Below are 20,033 nucleotides of genomic sequence, written 5' to 3' on the forward strand. Positions count from 1 at the left end.
TAGGATAGATATCTGTAATTTTTCTTATCCCATTGAAATGCTGATTTGGAATTCTAGGTGCTGGGGAATTTTGATTCAGCCAGAGAGTAAAGGTACTTCTGTAGATTAACACCAATGCTGCGTGGACATGAAATATTGCCGTTAAAAGAGATTTAGGTTTAGAAAAAACTGCTACAGCCAAATGAAGTTAAACCAATCCAGATGTAAATCTGAGCTTCCCACTCTGCAACCTTAACTAGCGCTTCTGATTTTCAGTCCTCTCGTGTCTTGTCCTCTTGTATCAGCCACTAACATCTTATCTTTGTTTCTTTTTTTTTTAATTGGTGTATAACTGCTTACAGTGTGTTAGTTTCTGCTGTACAGTGTTACGAATCAACCGTATATATGCGTACATCCCCTCCCCCTTGGGCCTCCCTCCCACCTGTGCCCTCCCAGCCCTCTAGGCCATGGCAGAGCGCAGAGCTGAGCTCCCTGTGCACTTCAGCAGGTCCCCTCTAGCTGTCTGTCTGCACATGTATATATACGTGTGTATACGGCAGTGCTAATCTCTCAATTCATGCCACCCTCTCCCTCCCCCACTGTGCCCCCAAGTCCGTTTGCTGCGTCTGCGTCTCCGTCCCTACCTTGGAAATAGATTCATTTGTGCCATTTTTCTGGATGCCACCTATAGACGTTAATATGCAGTATTTGTTTTTCTCTTTCTGCCTTCACTCTGTTTGACACACTCTAGGTCCATCCACATCTTGTTAATGTTTTAAGATATTAGTAGTATGATAGGTTTGGGCTTTGCTACATCATACATTTTGGTTTGGGTTTTTTTCTGTCCCCCGTGTCCTTATAGGTGAAAAGTTTGGAGAAAAACCTGATTAGATATGGAGAAGATATGTCTTGCATAATAATACGAGACATTTTACAGAAAAAGTAAACGTGTTAATTGTTCTCTATATGACATGTGAGTCTGCAATTACATTGAGTCCCCAAGGCACTAGGCCTGTGGGTTTCATCATTTGCTAGTTAAACTCGGTCAGTGCGCTCAGAATGGCCTGGAATGTTCAGTCCTGCAGCTGAAATACCGGTGTTGGCCGTCATCTCTGCTTCTCACGTTACCAGGAGTCTGGGTCAAAAGTTAGATCGAGAAGGAAAACTGATTCATCAGACAGTGTTTTATATTGAAACTTTACTATGTTTTTCTTCAACAGAAATGCACATCAAAATATTCACCCAGAAAACCAAGAGCTAGTGAGGGTGCTTCGGGAACAGCTTCAAACAGAACAGGTACTGTCGTGACACAAGTCTGCGCGTTTGTGTGAGGAGGGCGTAGTCTTACTCCTTTTGCGGAGGAAATAGTGATGAAATATCAGTAAATTCCTTCCACAGAAGCACAGGCTTCTCTCCTGCTTGGAGTTAGTTACCTTTCGTTATCCTATTAATTGTACAGTTTCAGATTAGGCAAATGATTAGCCTTAATCTAATTTAAGATATTTACATGTGCTAATTTTAATTTGCTTTAAAAGACAGCAGTTTCCTATTTAACTGATAAGGAGAAAAAAATCACTGTCTCATTGACTTTAATGAAATGTGGTGGAAAAACTACTCTTTCTAAAATACATTCCCCTAAGACCTTCAAATAAATGACTCTAACAGGTGGGTTTTTTTCCTTTTTTTTTTTTTTCCTTCTCTGGTCAAAATGAACAAAACTAGCTAGACAGAGAGGAGAACTCTCCTCTGCCTCGTCTTTGTTTTGAGCTGTATGGACTCACCAAGAACCAGAAATATATTTCATGAAGGCTGGGTTAAGTAGGATATTATACACCTTCATGGGGCTTCCCGGGTGGCCTTGCCAGTGCCCGAGTTGTTAAGAGACGTGGGTTTGATCCCTGGGTCGGGAAGACCCCCTGGAGGAGGGCATGGCAACCCATTCCAGTATTCTTGCCTGGAGAATCCCATGGACAGAGAAGCCTGGTGGGCTACCGTCCATAGGGTCGCAAAGAGTCAGACACAACTGAAGTGACTAAAGCACAGCACACCTTCATCTGACATAGCGAACATCAAAAAAAAAAAAAAAAATTAAAAATTGATTGCCTACCCACCAATCCAACTTTAATTCCAAAGAGAGTTTTTATGATATATCCATTTACCTCTTATTTATTAACCATCTACCATATGCCAAATATTGTTCCAGGCATGGGAAATTCATTCATAAACTAAATGGACAAGAATTCTTGCTCCATAGAACTTGAATCCATTGACACAGAAATAGTGTAAACAGATTCGTAGTATTGTGTTCTAGAGCTCTTGTTATCAATAATTCACGCAGGGATGGCGTTTTATAATTTACAAAGTGATTTCACATATAACTATGTCATTTAATCTCCAAACATGTCACACGGTCAGGGATGTGTGAATGAAACAGATGTTAGAAATAGAAGAAAGTGAACACTTGGAGAGTTGCTTGGCCTACCGGATTCTTCACCCAATGAAGGCTTCAGCTCAGCCTGCAGAGTAATTCAGAATAACTTAACTCTTTCTAATAGAGTAACTCCAGAGTTAGTCCAGGTTTTCATCTTTAGACTGTGTTCAGGAAGAAACGTAGAGCCCGTGCAGGGTAAGGGGAACAACAGCGGAGGCTCGTGAGTTTATCAAACCTGTAAGACCCTAACCGAGTGCCCGTCGGAGATTTCGAGGATTACGCAGTCCTGACTGTATCCTCAAGTGTGCTTGAGCAAGCAGCTGATTTTGCAACGCCCGTGTGTGTCATGTCTCAACGTGCGCGCGTTTTTCTCGCCAGGATGCACCTGCTGCTGCCCGACAGCAGTTCTACACTGACATGTACTGTCCGATCTGCTTACACCAAGCTTCCCTCCCCGTGGAGACCAACTGTGGACATCTCTTTTGCGGTAAGCAAACGGTGCTGCTCCTCTGGGTAAAAGGGACTGTTTAGACCAAGACCTGTGTGTGTGTGTCTGCGTGTGAGCAGGAGTCCTAATTTTCTCTCCGCCACCGTCTGTATTTTTATGAGTAGGATGGATTGCTTCTGGGATCCTACTCACCTTGTCAGCAACTTTTATTGAGTGTCTGTGGGCTTAAAAAAAAAAACCTAGTTATTCACCTCCCCAGTAAACAGCACTGTGTTTCTTTGAATAGTAAGTGTATCAGCACCACGAGGGAGTCGCTGAAGCCCTCTTCTCATCACCTTTCGGGTGTCTTCGTTTGTTACTTCTTTCCAAAGGGTCAGCAAGGGTCTTCTCTCAGGGACCTTGCCCGAGACCTTTCCTTGGCTCTGCTACCCCTTTCTCACTCTGAGTCGATACAAAGGTTCTTCCCTCTGTTCCTGCATGACCCCCCCAGAGGCTCGGTAACCCTGGAGCATGTGGAGGAACGAGAGGAGACGCTGATGTCACCCTTAGTATCAGGGTGGGTGCTGTCTACCCCTGGGTGTTCTTCCCGACCTTCCAGAAAGAGTTCATCAAGAGCAGCGGGGTATCCTGTAGCTGTTTGCTGGCTGTGGTCACAGGAGATGGGGGAAGTTCAGTTATTCCGTGCCTGCTGTGTGCTGGACACAACATACCCGCATCTCCTCCAGGGCCACAGACGAGGAGACTGAGGTGTAGCTGTGCTGAGGTTTGGCAAAGGGCATCCCAGCTGCAGGTGGACAGAGCTCGGTTTTAAACCCGGTCTAATGTCAAAGCCAGGGCCGAATTCTGCATGATCACTGGTTTATACCGCGACTCTCTACTTAAGGTTTCTGTCATCACTAGACCTGATTTTTATTGAGACTGTTGCCGTTTGAACCAAGATAGGGTTCTGATGGCTCCCAGGCTGTACCCAGTTTCTGCGTCCAGACTGATTAAAACTGTAGTGTACGTTGATCTGCGTAATGCCCTCGCCCCTTTGTATCTTTTGTCTGAGATTCAGAATTCTGAGGTATACCGTGTTCCTCTTGATGCTGTTGGGGGTGAAGTAGAATCTGGAGCCTGTCCAGGTGACGCAGGGTTCTCTGTACCTCGTGCTCCTTCCGGTAGTGCTTGCCAGACCCATTATTGCCTCATCCGTTAATTTCAGCCTCTTCCCTCAAGTTTTAGCCTCAAGGAGCTACCGAATTGTAAACCACTATTTCAGTGTGTATCCTTAGTTATCTGTTGGAAATGCTGGTGAGCAGCAAAGTAATGCACAATCAGAGGGGTGGGGGAAATTAAACAGTCATCACAGAAAACAGCTGCTCCCTGCTCGGAGCTCTGGTCGCTGGTCCTTGTCAGCTGGAGCCCCTCGCTGAGTCTGGCCGTGGCCCCGGCCACGTTGATGTCACCACATTGACACATTGACCACATTGATGTCCTCTTGCCCAGGACCCCAGGCCAGCCTGGGAATCTGGGAGGTCTGGCTGGCTAGACGGAGTCTGTTTGCCAGGCTGGGCCCTGGCGATTCACTGAGCAGATAACCCGGCTGTGCTATGCGCTTGGTTTTTACCTCTGGGTCTGAGGTAATAGGTTAGGCTCCTCCTCTTACCCTGCTCTACTTGTTGGACAGATTTATTTACTGTCTGTGGGTCCAAAGGTTAAAAAAAGAGAAAAAAACAGCACCTAGTTATTCAGCCTCACAGAAAACAGGAAATGTGTTGCTTGGAACAGCAGTTCAAGGATGTTGGTATGAGGTGAGGGCACTCCCGCTCAGCTCCGTGTGTGAACTACAGTTCTGAGCCTTGACAGAGCCAAGGACACCAGCAGCCCCCCACGTCCCCTTCCTTGCATTTGTAACCCACGTTATTGTATTTAATTCTCCGGCGATCTTGTGGGGTCTCATTTCCATTTTACAAAATAAGCAGATCCGCAGAGATGGTGGCCTAACTTTAGGCCATTGAGTCATCTCTCCCGTCATCCAGTTGAGGTGGATCGCCCTTTATTTATTTTTTAACTTTTTTTTTTTTTAATGTGGACTATTTTTGAAGTCTTGGTTGAGTTTGTTACAATATAGCTCCTGTGGTGTACGTTCTGGGTCTTTTTGGCCGTTAGGCATGTGGCCAATCCTCCCCAGCCAGGGTTTGAACCCACACCCTCTGCAGTGGAAGGTGAAATCTTACCCTCTGGACCACAGGGACGTCCCGGATCTCCCGTTTAAAGAGGGGAAAAGTTGAGGAAGCAAGAAAAAGCATCAGGCACATCCCAGCAGATGTGTGTGAACCGAGTGTCTGATTAGTTGGCCCATAGTTTTCCAGTGTCGGCGAGCGGCCGTTACGTAACGTGCAAACAAGGACGCCTACGTTCCAGTTTGTGGAAATAAGATTAAATCAGTCAACATGTGTCAAAGCACACTGGACTTTCTGGGTGAAAAGGTACTAGATAGATCTGAGGCGTCATTACTGATGGTGGAAATACTCACAGATTATGATCCTTTGCTTTCACGTAGATTCCATATGACATTAGATTGCTCAGGGTATTTAGTAAATATTATCTAACACAGCACTCAGAGCAGAAGATCCCAGATACAGGCGGTTTGTCATTTAAATTCATCTTTACATTGTTGAGCCAGTTTCCCCCACAGTCACTAACATCCAGGTGGGCCAGCCGTGGCTTCAGCCATTGGCTTGCTCACCAGGCCCCTCAGGTACCACTGTTTCTGCCTCTGGCACGTACTCTTTTTTTATTGTAAAACCTGGAGCATCCTCCCCTCCTGTGTTCTGCCGAACTAAATCTTACCAATCCCACAAAGTTGGGTTCAAATTCTGTATTCCTTCTGTATCGAAAGTTAACATGACACAGTTCAGGATTTAACGACCTTCTGATTGATTTGAGTGTGTTGCCTTGGTATCCTCAGTCTGCTTGTTAGTGCTCGCTCTGAATTGTGGACATGTGGTTGATCTGGAAGAATCAGAACAAGGAACACAGAGGGCTAAGCTGGGTGGCTAAGGTGAGAGGAAGAAAAAGAAGACTTTAGCAGAAACCAGGAAGCACTTAGTTGAGATGCACAGTGGAACCTGGACAGTCCGAGAAACAGGAGCCTGCAGAGAAGAACATGAACTGGCTCCGTAAACGTCAGCCAGTGTTAAAAAATGTTCCTTCTTCGTTTGGTACTAGTCTGAGCTTCAGTGCACATACACGGAGCTCAGTGACCACCACTTTTTAGAGTCTGTAAATCCTCCCGTTAGGCTGTTTACCTGTTTCACTGCTTGTTGACACCTTCAAGCAGAGAAGTCCAATCCATCCAGTATAAAAACTGACTCAATTACTTAACTGAATTATGAACTTTATTTGGGCAGGAAGCATGTAATCTTTGTATCCTTTGGTTCCTAATTCATATTACCTAATTACTGTTCCTTAAGCATCTTGGTTTTCTAAACTTTTAAAAATATGGAACTTGTGTTTTTAGAACATATGCATCACATTTGGAATGGAAAGTTGACACTGATTTGTCAGTTATCATGTTTACAATCATGTTCAGTTATTTTATTTATTTTGCATAAGAAATGCAATAATTTCTGTTAAGCCTTATAGTACGGAAGCAGTTTATGCTTGCCTTTTTTTTAAATTGGAAGATAATTGCTTTACAACGTTATATCGGTTTCTGCTATTCAACAGCGTGAGTCAGCCGTATAGATACATGTATTTCCTCCCTTCTGAGCCTCCTGCCTTCCCCTCATCACACCCCACGAGGTCCTCACAGAGCACCGAGCTGGGTCCCCTGTGAGTCCAGCAGTTTTCCTCTCGCTGTCGAGCTCACACATGTGCTGTGTATACGTCAGTGCTACTGTCTCAGTTGGGCCCATCCTTCCCACGCCGTGCCCACGGGTCACTTCTCTACGTCTGCATCTCTGTTCCTGCCCTGCATGTAGGTTCATCAGTACCATTTTTCTAGATTCCATATATATGTATTAATATACGATCTTTGTCTTTTTTACTTACTTCACTATGTATAACAGGCTCAAGGTTCATCCACCTCACTAGAACTGACTCAAATGTAATATTCCATTGTATATATGTATATACCACAGCTTCTTTATCTGTTCGTCTGTTGATGGACATCTAAGTTGCTTCCATGTCCTAGCTGTTGTAATAGTGCTGCTCTGATCGTGGGGTTACATGTGTCATTTTCAATTATGATTTCCCTAGGGTATACGCCCAGTAGTGGGATTGCTGGGTCATATGGTAGTTTTATTCCTAGTTTTTTGTTTGTTTGTTTTTTTAAGCAGTCTTTATACTGTTCTCCATAGAAGCTGTATCAATTTACCTTCCCACCAACAGTGCAAGAGGGTTCCCTTTCCCCCACCTCCTCACCTGCATTAAATATTTGTAGTTTTTTTGATGATGACCGTTCTGACTGGTATGAGGTGATACCTCACAGTAGTTTTGATGTGCATTTCTCTTAATAATGAGTGATGTTGAGCATCTTTTCATGTGTTTGTTGGCCATCTGTATATATTTCTTTGGAGAAGTGTCTGTTTAGATCTTCTGCCCATGTTTTGATTGGGTTCGTTTTTCTGATACTGAGCTGCATGAGCTGCTTGTATGTTTTGTAGAGCAATCATCAGTTGCTTCGTTTGCAGTTATTTTCTCCTGTTCTGAAGGTTTTCTTTTCCTCTTGCTGTGCAAAAGCTTTTATGTTTAACTAGGTCCCATTGGTTTATTTTTGTCTTTATTTCCATTACTCTAGGAGGTGGGTCAAAGAGGACTTGTTGCAATTTATGTCAGAGTGTTCTGCCTATGTTTTCCTCTAAGAGTTTTATAGGTTCTGGCTTCATGCTTGTTTTTGATTGTAAAAATGCTTGTATCATAGCTTGTAATTTAAATTAAAATATATTTCAGTGGCTAGGAATTATTATTAGATTTGAATTTGCCTGAAGAGTTGGTTGGATGAAGTAAAAAACATTCTAAAGTAGGTGATGTTGTTAAAATATTTCAAATATATGAAACTTTCTTGGGATATATGGACTTAACAACGTCACTTTTGATGTTTTCTTCCCATTAGGTACCTGCATTGTTGCATACTGGAGATATGGTTCGTGGCTTGGGGCCATCAGTTGTCCAATCTGTAGACAAACGGTAATGTTGGTGTCCAGAAAACATCATTTACGCAAGTCCATTTTATAAATTGGGCTTCCCTGTGGCTCAGCTGGTTAAGAATCGCCTGCAATGCAGGAGACCCCAGTTCAATTCCTGGGTTGAGAAGATCTGCTGGAGAAAGCATCAGCTACCCACTGCAGTATTCTTGGGCTTCCTTGGTATCTCAGCTGGTAAAGAATCTGCCTTCAGTGTGGGAGACCTGGGCTCGAGCCCCAGGTTGGGAAGATCCCCTGGAGAAGGGAAAGGCTACCCACTCCAGTATCATTATCTGGAGAATTCTATGGACTGTATAGTCCATGGGGTCATAAAGAGTCGGACACGATTATATAGTTTCTGTATCTGACTCTTGAATTATTCTTATATTTTTAACAGGACTTCATTTATCCAAAGCTTCTGTGATGTTTCTCCATTGTTTTTTTTTTAATGTCTATAAGATGCCCCAAAGAAGGGAATTCCCTTTGATATCCCTTTAGTTGTTGTGAGATAAAAAACTGGTAAATGAGCCCCCAACCCCACACTCCAAATCCTAAGAAGTCTTTGCTGTAACTCCAGCAAAGGAATAACTGAACTAGCAATCAGGCTTAAGCAAATATTCCCCACATAGACCTCTTTTGAAAAAAAACTGGTTTTTGGTTGTACTTTATTTTTCATCTCCCCTTCCATGGTGAGGATCCAGATAGCTTTAAATGATGAACAATACTTTTTAAAAAAAGTCTCTTTTGGCAACAACAACCACATTGCATTATCAGAACAGATTAGACCATCCTAGTTGATATAGAAGCTACATCAGGAGGAAGGCTTTTATAAACACATATTTAAGGCAGAAATGTTAGGACACGTGAGATGCGCCAAATGGTCTCCATTCCTTTGACACACCAGAGATACAAAATACTGAAAGCTCTGAGAAACTGAAGTTCTTTGTTTTAAAATTAATAAATATAGCAAAGTGGGGTGTTCTATCAGTTGTACATGGTTTTTCAAATTTTCCTTTATTTAATTTTTCATTTAAAATACATGCCTGAAAATGAGTCCTGAACGCGTGGGAGGTCTTCCAGGGCAAATGGAAGTCCTGACTAGGACAAAGAGCTTCCAAGTTGAGCAGCCCAACTTGAGCGCCTCCATTTGCTCCCTCTGGCAGCCCCACTGAGACAGGAAAGGCGTCAACCCAGAGAGACCACAGAACAGAACCAGAGAAGGAGCAACAGGTTTCCAAAAATTCTTTGCCAACTCTAACGGACGCACAGAAAAGCACACAGAATAAAGCACAGCTCACTGGCTGACCACAAAGCCACACCTGAGTAGCCAACAAAGGTCCGTCCAGCCAAGGCTGTGGTTTTCCCAGTGGTCATGTATGGATGTGAGAGTTGGACCATAAAGAAAGCTGAGCACCGAAGAATTGATGCTTTTGAACTGTGGTGTTAGAGAAGACTCTTGAGAGTCCCTTGGACTGCAAGGAGATCCAGCCAGTCTATTCTAAAGGAAATTAGTCCTGAATATTCATTGGAAGGATTGATGCTGAAACTGAAACTCCAGTACTTTGGCCACCTGATGTGAAGAACTGACTCATTGGAAAAGACCCTGATGCTGGGAAAAATTGAAGGCAGGAGAAGGGGATGAGATGGTTGGATGGCATCACCAACTTGATGGACATGAGTTTGGGTAAACTCCGGGAGTTGGTGATGGACAGGGAGGCCTGGCATACTGCAGTCCATGGGGTCGCAAAGAGTCAGACGCGACCGAGCGACTGAACTGAACAGAGTAACCACCGCCTCGATGAAGAACTGGAGACTGACTGCAGCCCCAGAAGCCTCTGCAGTACCTCGTCCAAGTCTCTGGCCCACCCTGGCCACCTTTCTCTCCTAGAGGTGACCACCATGTGACTGTCAGGACTGCTGTTCTAACTACCCTAATAGTCCTAATCTGGACCAGCCTAATTGGACTATGCTAACAGTCCAGTTTCCTTGATTTTCTTTATAGTTTCATTGCCTCAGCATGCTCGTCTAGATTACTGTTTCATTTTGCCTGATTTTTGGACGTTGTATAAATAAAGCCATATAGAATGTATTGTGAAACACAAACACAGAAACGTACACACACGTGTGTGCCTCTGAGCCGCCGTTCTGGCTTATCCACTCCCCACCATCACCTCTTTCATTTTTGTTCAGAGAGACAGAGGTTCAAGGCCTTCCCTCCTTTCCTTCTTGCCTCTTCACCTCCAGATTCTGCCTCTGTCGCCCTTTTTGCCATGTGATTAGGAGAAAAGTGATTTTTTGGTCCCACCTCTCCGGCTGATTTCACAAGGGGGTCGACGCGGAAGCTTCCCTGCTGGTGCACCTCTCATCTCTGCCAGCAACACAGAGGCCAGGCCAAAGGTCTGCACCGAAGACTAGTTCCGGCACCTGTTCTCTCTTCCTGCCACCCCCGTGGCTTTTCATAAGGCATATGTATATTCGCATCCTTCGGACCACACCTACTTTGACCAGAGGCTAGAAGGTGGAGATACGGTTCTTGTAATACGGTAGCTTGTAGGTTCCCCAACTGCAGAGGAAGCGGCCCCTTCATCTCCCTGCCTGACTGCCTGCTTCACTGGGGATCACACACAAGCTGCTGCCCGTGACTGCAGCGGGCTCACACATTTCCCTGGGTGTGCACACACTGCCCGTGACTGCAGCGGGCTCACACATTTCCCCTGGGTGTGCACACTTGACACACCAGCGGTCCAGCCGTGTTCCTCGGACAAGCCCGCATGTCAGGCGTTCTAGACACCCCAGGCAGAGGAAGTCCTTGCCCTCTGGACCATTGTAACAGTTAGCCCAGTGCTTTATGACCGCTGCGTTCAAGCCTGCCTCCCCTTCTGTCCAGGGGACTGTGAGCACCAGGGGCAAGGCCACATCTTCCCTTTTTCATGTGTATCTAGCATTTAGCACAGTGCCTCGCCCAGAGTAAGTGTTAGCTGCTCAGAGTCCGACTCTTTGCAACCCTGTGGACTATAGTCCACCTAGCTCCTCCGTCCATGGGATTTCCCAGGCAAGAATACTGGAGTGGGTTGCCATTCCCTTCCCCAGGGGATCTTCCTGACCCAGGGATCGAACGCAGGTCTCCTGCATCACAGCGGATTCTTCACTGTCTGAGCCAGCAGGGAAGCCCGGCCCAGAGCAGGTGCTCAGTTAATGTTCAGTGAAGAATTGACCGTATTAACAAGCGCCTGCAGCTGCTGTTCCTGTCGCCTGCTGCTCTCTCTCAGTGGCTCCTGTGTTTTGCTGCTTGGGAAGCATCTGAGCAGTCAAGTCCTGGTTCTGTAGCTGAGCTGAGGAAGGGTCAAAAACACAGCGAGATGATTGAAACCCAGATCTATCCTGACCGCTTCCCATTTCTCTGGGAGCTCTTACATTTTAAGTGTACTTGTTTTTGAGGTTCCATCATCTTCAGATTACCCAAGTGTAGCCCCGGGACATTTGTGATCCTCCTCACCTCTCCACAGAGGAAACAGGGTTAAATGTAGTACTTTATACGAGAGTGTCAAGAATTATCTTTTTGATCATAGTAGAGACGGGTGTAGTAACCTCATGTCTGTATTGTGGTTGGTGGCATTCAAAGATAATTCAGATGCCGGTGGGGATAAGGAGTCATGATTTTAATTGAAGATGAAATCCCTAATTTTTCTCTCTCAAAATAATAAGTATATATATTTTTTATGTCACTTTGCTCCTGAGTATTTTCTCATCATTCTCATATCTTCAAATATCTGTTAGCCCAAAGAGAGAACCACTGACTTGCTCCCTGGTGTGGATTGAAAAGCCTTTGAACCATTGTTCATTTTATTTTACAGGAGTGCAAACAACATTTTGAATTGGATTTTATTGTAAGGAAACAATAACTTACTTTCCTCTCCTGTGTGGCCTTTGTTAAAAGCAATGAGCGAAATCTAAATTCAGAAGCTTACCTCATTTTACTGAATACTAACACAAGATGAAAAAAATTAATGCTTCAGAAAGGTGTGCCAACCTTTTTTTTTTTTTTTCCTGTAATCTCCAGGTGACTTTACTGCTACCAGTATTTGGTGAAAATGACCAGTCTCAGGATGTTGTCTCATTGCATCAGGATATCAGTGATTATAACCGGAGATTCTCAGGGCAGCCCAGATCTGTAAGTAATGTTGCAGTGGGTGCAGAGTTAGAGTGCAGGGATACTTGTCTTTTGTGAAGTGAGATTTACCAGTAAATACTCTCTAGCTGTGAAAAGTCTGGATGTGTTGGGTAAATCCTTCACCTTCATCATTGTTGTTACAGCAACTGGTTTACAGCTCTCCCAAGGACTAGTTTTCTTATCTTTTAAAAATGGCGTTATAAAACTTGTTAAGAAAGTGACACCGGCCAATAAAAAAAGCAATAGAAAACATTGGAGGGAAAGGTAAAATTATCAGACTCTTACATGATTCTAAAATAGGGGTTGTTTATGGGAAACTTAGAACTTCTGGAGGGAGTTTTACAGTCGTGTTTCCTCTGTTTATTTACCCTGTTTGAATTGTTTCCTTAAGTAATCCTAAGTTTTGAGGGTTTCGTATGGCAGGTATTTAAAAGCATTCAATTTTTAAAAGAAATAGTGTTAATTCTACAGCTGCCCCTCCTCCCCCCAAAAGGCACCTGATAGATTAAAAACTCACACTTTACTGACTCATCCCAGTGTTCTCCAAATGCAACAGAGGATTCTAGAAGTGCATGTGTGACTGAATATGTACTTCGAAACCCAGAACACACTCAGTACAAACCCATACGGGAAGCTTTAGGCGCCGACGTCCACCTGCTCGGTGAGCATCCCAGCGGGATGTTCCTGGCGTCGCAGCCACGAGACATAACGTGAAGGGCATTGCCCAGAACGCATGTCCCTCTGCTTGTCTCCTGGCTGACTTCTCATCCTTCGGGTTGTCCCTAAACAGACATTCCTCAGAGAGGCTGTCCCTCATCAACCAGGGTGGTCTCTGTCCTCGCCCTCCGACCTTGTTCACTACCATTCTCTCAGGACGCGGTTTCACAAGGGTGAGGGCCGTGTTTATTCAGTCACTACTGTAGTCTCAGTGCCTGGGATACGGTCAGCCTTACTGTCTGTAGAACTTCATTCAGTTCAGTTCAGTCGCTCAGTCATGTCTGACTCTTTGCAACCCCATGGACTGCAGCATGGCCTCCCTGTCCATCACCAGCTCCCGGAGTTCACTCAAACTCATGTCCATCGAGTCGGTGATGCCATCCAGCCATCTCATGCTCTGTCGTCCCCTTCTCCTCCTGCCCCCAATCCCTCCCAGCATCAGGGTCTTTTCCAATGAGTCACCTCTTCGCATGAGGTGGCCAAAGTATTGGAGTTTCAGCTTCAGCATCAGTCCTTCCAATGAATACCCAGGACTTATCTCCTTTAGAATGGACTGGTTGGATCTCCTTGCAGTCCAAGGGACTCTCAAGAGTCTTCTCCAACACCACAGTTCAAAAGCATCAATTCTTTGGCACTCAGCTTTCTTTATGGTCCAACTCTCAAATCCATACATGACCACTGGAAAAACCATAGCTTTGACTAGATGGACCTTGTTGGCAAAGTAATGTCTCTGCTTTTTAATATGCTGTCTAACTCAGAGAAGGCAATGGCACCCCACTCCAGTATTCTTGCCTGGAAGATCCCATGGATGGGGGAGCCTTGTAGGCTGCAGTCCATGGGGTCACTGAGGGTCGGACACAACTGAGTGCCTTCACTTTCACTTTTCACTTTCCTGCATTGGAGAAAGAAATGGCAACCCACTCCAGTGTTCTTGCCTGGAGGATCCCATGGACAGAGAAGCTTGGTAGGCTACAGTCCATGGGGTTGCACAGTCGGACACGACTGAAGCAACTTAGCTTAGCAGCACATAACTTACCGTTATCCTTAAGATAGAAATGATACTGCACCTCTGTATTAAACATCTGTGTAGACTTGTGCTCCCACGTACGTACTGTTCCTCATTTGTGATGGCAGGTACATTTAAAGGCATACATACAGTTTGCCTGTTGTGGATGGTGATGGGCCAGTCTTTTAGACGTCTAAGCTGCAAGAAAAGCTTGACCAGGTCACTACTGTCCTCCTTGGGTATTTAAAAGGGAGCCTCTTCTGCTGTTTTTTATCCAGCAATTTTCTTACATACCCTCCAGAGGCATCTTAGGACGATTCTTTGAAAATCAGTGTTTCAAATTCAGTAACTACCACGGAGGTTAAAGAAATTCATTTAAAGATACTTACCGATATTTTAAAGTGTGAAGCATACCATTGCTCAATTATTTTCTGTGTGTCAGATGTATACTTAATGAGTAAGAAAGCTTGGTGTGTGATGAAATTACAATTTAGTAAAGACATTTAGCTCTTAGTTTGATATTCTACCTCAGAGTTGGAGTCATACTGTGATTAATATACAAATATTTCTTTATGGCCAATTTCATATTTTCTTGTCTAATTACTACAGATTTTGTGTAAATGAGAACTGAGCAAAATAGCTCTGATAAAGGACAGAGAAGTATTCAAAGGATGTATCAGCTGGTCATTAGAATATTTGAATTTATCATAGACCTTGTGAAAGCTGTATAGCTGTTTTGCTTTAAATATTAGTTTCTTCCATAGAGAACAGAAAATTGACATAGGAAGTGGTTCTAAAAAACACCATTCCTGTTTTTTTGTGATCAATTTTCCAAAAGGAGTTATAAGATTTTATCTAGTGGGGTTTTTAAAACTGTTCTCTCATCACTAGCTCAGTTCTTCCCATTTTCATCTCCATTTCCCTCTCAACTTAGATGGCACTTGTTAGACAAATAAAATACATACTTAGTGTTGGATTTATGATATTTATGCAGATGGTTAGCAGTAGGTGAACTGTGGGCAGTGGAATGACCACAGGAAGTGACGTACTTCCCCTGGCCAGTTTGCCTTGCATCTCCCAGCCCCTCAGAAATGGGACCTCAAGGGAGTGACTGAAGAGTGCCTCGTCACTACACAGGACCTTGCGGGTCGCGCAGTCAGCCAGCAGCTGCACAGAGCAAGTGACAAGTCTGCAGTCAGATAGTCAGCTGACTTGCACTAGGCGATACAAATAGGCATGGGTACTTTTCTTTTTGAAACAACTTTATTTGCATGTGATTTACATGCCATAAAGCATACCTGTTTCAAGTATTTAATTCAGTGGTTTTCAGTATATTTACAGAGCAAATATAATCTAATTTTTAGTCTGTATATATTCAGAAAAATAATCATTTCCAGATAAGGGTAAGGCCTGGCATTCCAAAAATCATTGTGGCAATTAGTAATTCACTTAAACTCAAGTTCAACAGAATAAACATCCTAAGAAGGAAATCAATTTCATTGATACTCTTAGATGGTCAAAGCCATCCAAGTTGATGTGTCTGGTATATTTATATAATATATATATATACTTATATGTTCTATATATATTGTCTGGCAATTTATAAAGGTCTCTTATAACAATATCTTTTCTAGTTCTTAATATTCCTTGTGGCATATACTCAGATGCTGACTTATCTCGAGTAGGTTAAACAACTTTCCTCAAGGTCACCTGGCTAATAAGGGATTGAGTTTGAGTTCAAACCCAGATCTGTCCAACCTTAAAGTTGAGACTTGAGCTCAAACCTCAGCTTAATGCTACACACAGGTTCTTCGTTAGTTTATTTTACTAACTCAAAGTAGAGATAACTTGAATTTTGTTTTATTAATACTGTATCCTGTAGTTTAAGTTTGTTGATACTTTAGTTGCTTTTCAGTTATCTGTAATAAGACCTATTTTATAAAAACCTAGTAATCAAAGAACTATTTTTTAAATAAAATAAGTAGAAAATACAGTATTCCATCATTATATGAAACTCCTTAATTTATGTTAATAACTGTCTGCACGTTTTAAGAAAATTGTATTATTTTGAAGTCTGACACCTTGCATACCAAATCATAATATTTGTTCTTCTTCTACCAGATTATGGAAAGAATTATGGACCTCCCCACTTTACTGAGGCATGCATTCAGAGAGATGTTTTCAGTCGGGGGCCTTTTCTGGATGTTCCGTATCAGGATAATACTTTGTTTGATGGGAGCGTTTTTCTATCTTATATCACCTCTAGATTTTGTACCCGAAGCCTTGTTTGGAATTCTCGGCTTTCTCGATGATTTCTTTGTCATCTTTTTGTTGCTCATCTACATCTCTATTATGTATCGAGAAGTAATAACACAGAGACTAAACAGATGAAAAAACATGAGTTTACTAAAACATCTGAGCTGATGTATAACATCAGACAAAAGGACCATGGCAGTATGAAGCATCTGAATATTATCTGATGAGCTTAAAACCACTTTATGACAAACATTTGATTATCATTTGGCAAATACCTAGCAATATATGACTGGAATTTTTACATGTTGCAGATTCTAATATTAAGGTTAGAATTAGAATGATTTACAACTGTATCTCGAGTCTCTGTTGTCTATAAACTCTGTGGAAAAATATGGAATTACATAAAATGGGATGCTTATTTTTCTTGTATCTTCTCCACCCCCCCCAAATTACTCAGATTAATTGAATGTTTAGTGGGATATTGTCAGATGTAAAGTTTATCAGATTCATCCTTCTCGGTGAGTACCTACATGATAATATACTGCTATGAGCCTCACCAAAATATTTTTGTTACAATAAAATATTGTACAATATTGGGGAAAAGTAAGTGTTTCTTTGAGTACTAGCTAACTTTTGTGCATTTGAAGCAGTTCTGCTTTTCCACTCCAATATAATTCTTTGTTATCATCTAAAAGTGAAAGAAGAAACTTGAACTTTGTTAATTTGATTTCATTATCTTGGTTTACAGAACACTTAATCAATAGAAGAATTAACAAACTGTAAGATATTTGTCTCCAGTCAGCACACTTGATACTCTGTTACGGCATTTCTGTAAGAGTTTGGTCCTTTTATAGGAATAGCATTTAAAAGTTTCAATAACTTCTAAAGGGAATTTTGTTTTTCAGGAACCTGGGTGATACAGCAGACACATGGCAGCTCAGTGCCTCCCTCGGGAAAGTGGTTCTCATGACTGTGAGCACCAAAGACCTTAGGAGGGGACTCTTTCCTGCTTTGTGTTAGTTGCTCGGTCGTGTCCAACTTTCTGTGACCCCATGGACTGTAGCCCAACAGGCTCCTCTGTCCATGGGATTCTCCAGGCAAGAATACTGGAGTGGGTAGCCATTCCCTTCTCCAGAGGATCTTCCCAACCTAAAGATACAACCTGGGTCTCTTGAATTGCAGGTGATTCTTTACCGCCTGAGCCACTAGGAATGATTATAGGAGGGTACTAGGAGCACGATTTAAATCTGACGAGAGAAATTAACAGTGGGCTGTAGCAACAGGTTGACAGATTTGGTTATTTTTCTGTCAGAAAACTGTTGTAATACTGTTCCTAGATGGCAGGATGTAGCCCAGATTCATCAGGCCTCATGCAGAAGGCAGTGAGTACGGGAGTTATCTCGGTGTTTGGATGGCTACCGCATAAGTCGCTAAGCTCTCCTCTGCAGTTTTCTGTTTGCAAAGAATCAAAACCACAAGTATTATGGCATCTGAAGTCCCTCGGCTGGCACTGCTCGTGGATGTCCTGGGCTACAGGGTGGTCTCTGATCCCCCGGGCTTGGGCAGTGTCAGCTCTCCCCCTGCAGTCCCTGCTGGTCTTCCTGTCCACCCACACGTCAGGGGGCCTCACTGTGGACAGACGGGGAGAAACGTAGATTAGTCCCAGTCTCTCAGGTGAGCCAGGTGCTGTCAACTCATGAGATACTGAATGGTGATACGTCAACGACAGCGTCTTGTCATTTGGGCCTAAGACCAAGCTGCTGCTTGTCAGAGAGGAAAACAGAATTCTTAAGTACAGCACATTGTATTTAAAGCAATTTCTTGCACACTTTTCACTTTACCCTCAAGACAGTTATGTGAAGGAGGCAGGGCATTACCTTCCTCTTCACAGATAAAACTCCTGTAGATGCAGATGAAAGGGTTTTATTTTGTCTGAAGCCAGGCGCAAGTAAGTGACTGCACTGGTATCAGATGCCTGGGATTCCTACATGGGGAGAAACTGGGATCCTTTGGAAGATGTTTGGAACATACGTAGGAATAGGAAAGGTCTAGAAAGATAACACATCACAGCTACAAGAATCCCGATTCTACAGTTGCCAGTCTACCTCTCACAGGGTAGCACATTTCACAGGGAAACATTTCAGCTGCACTGACTTGAAAAGCAGCGAGGAGTTTGTTACACACCATTTACTAGTCTCGAAACGCATTTCCTAACAACTACACATTCGGTGTGGGGCTACAGCCGTGTCATTTTTGAAAGGATTTCATTTTCTGTGCATGTGTTCTGCTTCAAGTGCCACACTTACCGCACTTTTATTGTAATATCTGGAATTCCTTCTACAGCTTTCCTGGTAGAGGTGTATTGTACCAACTTTTGTAACATACAACACTGTGTGAAGTCTTCCTAAAGTGAAAAGGGGACATGCGGGCATCTCCGAATTCTAGACCTGTTTATTATGTCACCTTTATTGATCACTGATGATAAATGTAAAGGGATCTGAGTATATAAAGCAGGTAGAGTCAATCAGTATTTTAAACATAGTAGTACTTCTGTGATTCCGAGTTAGAGCTTATAAATCAAAGCAACAATTTGGATTTTTATAAACAATAATACTGTAACTTTCACAAAAACAGATGGTCCAACCCCACGAGCAGATGATAACTTGGGCAGCTCTGTGGGGCGCGAGACGGAGGAAACAGTTGTCTAACTGCCCACCAGACCAGTGGTTCCAGCAACCACCGTTCTCAGCACCTGAAAGCAAGCAGCACAGGAGAGGGCAGTGTTGGTCCCTGTGCTGTGCAGATACCTACCTCACAGAGTTGTTTCAGAGGACTGACAGTTTGGTTCAAACTTTGTGATTTAAGAGTTTGTCAAGCAGTTATTCTTTTGAATAAAAGCAACATATGTAAAACTTAAGGGTGGCTGTTCCTGTCTGGTTTCTTTGATGCTGTTTGCTTTAATTTCAGAACTCCTGAAATAGCATTTAGTATAATGGTTGCGATGACTTTCTTTTTCACCAATTTTGCTTTGATATTTAAAAATGTTTAAACATAGAAATGTTTTTGAGGAATTTTAATCTGGGCAATCTATATTAATTCTAGACAGTTAAGGGTGAAATTGGAATTAGAGTTAAGACTTGTAACCTGATTCCCACCCCATGAGTGTGTATCTTACTGAAATTGTATGGTTGATAAATGAGTGAGGCATAGGAAAGGGCACTCAAGGTGTTCAGGCCCTAAGACCTAAGAGTCTCCCCAGAGCAGGCGGGTGGGCTTTAGGGGCTGCTGACAGGAGGTGATCCTGTCGCAGAGGTACAGTCGCTGGGCTTTTGTTGTAGCATCAGAACCAGACCACCATCGCGGTGTCCTTGCCTGTTCTGAGCGTGGACTTCTTGACTGCAAGCACGTCTGAGATGTCATCAGTCACCGACTCCTCCATCCACTGCCGCCCGTCTCGTCCCAGTCCAGACGGGGCACCAGGGCAGTACACCGCCATCAGACGGCACTGAGCCTATCTCAACGCTGTCCTTTTCCTTCCAGACTCTCACCTCCTGAGGGGAAGGTCGTATGTGACACTGAAGAGGGCTAAACACTAAATAAAGATGTTTCAGTTATAGCTAACAGTTGAGATTTTAATTAATTTCAAAACAAAATTTAAAAATAACTACTTAAAAATATCTAATAATTCAGATCAAAACATTCACTCTGCTAATCAGTCTTACAGAAAACCTATAATTTGTATCTACATGAAAATCTTGTTTCACGAATCCTAGAATGTCAGAGCTGTAAGGGACCTTAGAAACTGATGAATTTTTGTGTTTTCTCTGTGAAAATCAGATAGAAACTACGGGTAG

The 20,033-nt window shown here is 43.1% G+C and overlaps 1 protein-coding gene across 2 annotated transcripts in view; it reads left to right on the plus strand.

Moving 5' to 3' along the window:
* The window catches only part of RNF170 (ring finger protein 170), a 33,538-nt gene extending 14,442 nt beyond the window's left edge, over positions 1 to 19,096 (plus strand). For both annotated transcript variants that reach the window (XM_025276626.2, XM_025276672.2), the window contains exons 3-7: positions 1,200 to 1,275; positions 2,789 to 2,897; positions 7,960 to 8,033; positions 12,090 to 12,200; positions 16,045 to 19,096. In XM_025276626.2, the coding sequence (XP_025132411.1) occupies positions 1,200 to 1,275; positions 2,789 to 2,897; positions 7,960 to 8,033; positions 12,090 to 12,200; positions 16,045 to 16,314 (640 nt within the window). In that variant the 3' untranslated portion in view covers positions 16,315 to 19,096. The remainder of the gene's footprint in view (positions 1 to 1,199; positions 1,276 to 2,788; positions 2,898 to 7,959; positions 8,034 to 12,089; positions 12,201 to 16,044) is intronic.
* The last annotated feature ends 937 nt before the right edge of the window (positions 19,097 to 20,033 follow it).

The sequence above is a fragment of the Bubalus bubalis genome, chromosome 1 (assembly GCF_019923935.1).
Source record: "Bubalus bubalis isolate 160015118507 breed Murrah chromosome 1, NDDB_SH_1, whole genome shotgun sequence".
NCBI lineage: Eukaryota > Metazoa > Chordata > Mammalia > Artiodactyla > Bovidae > Bubalus > Bubalus bubalis.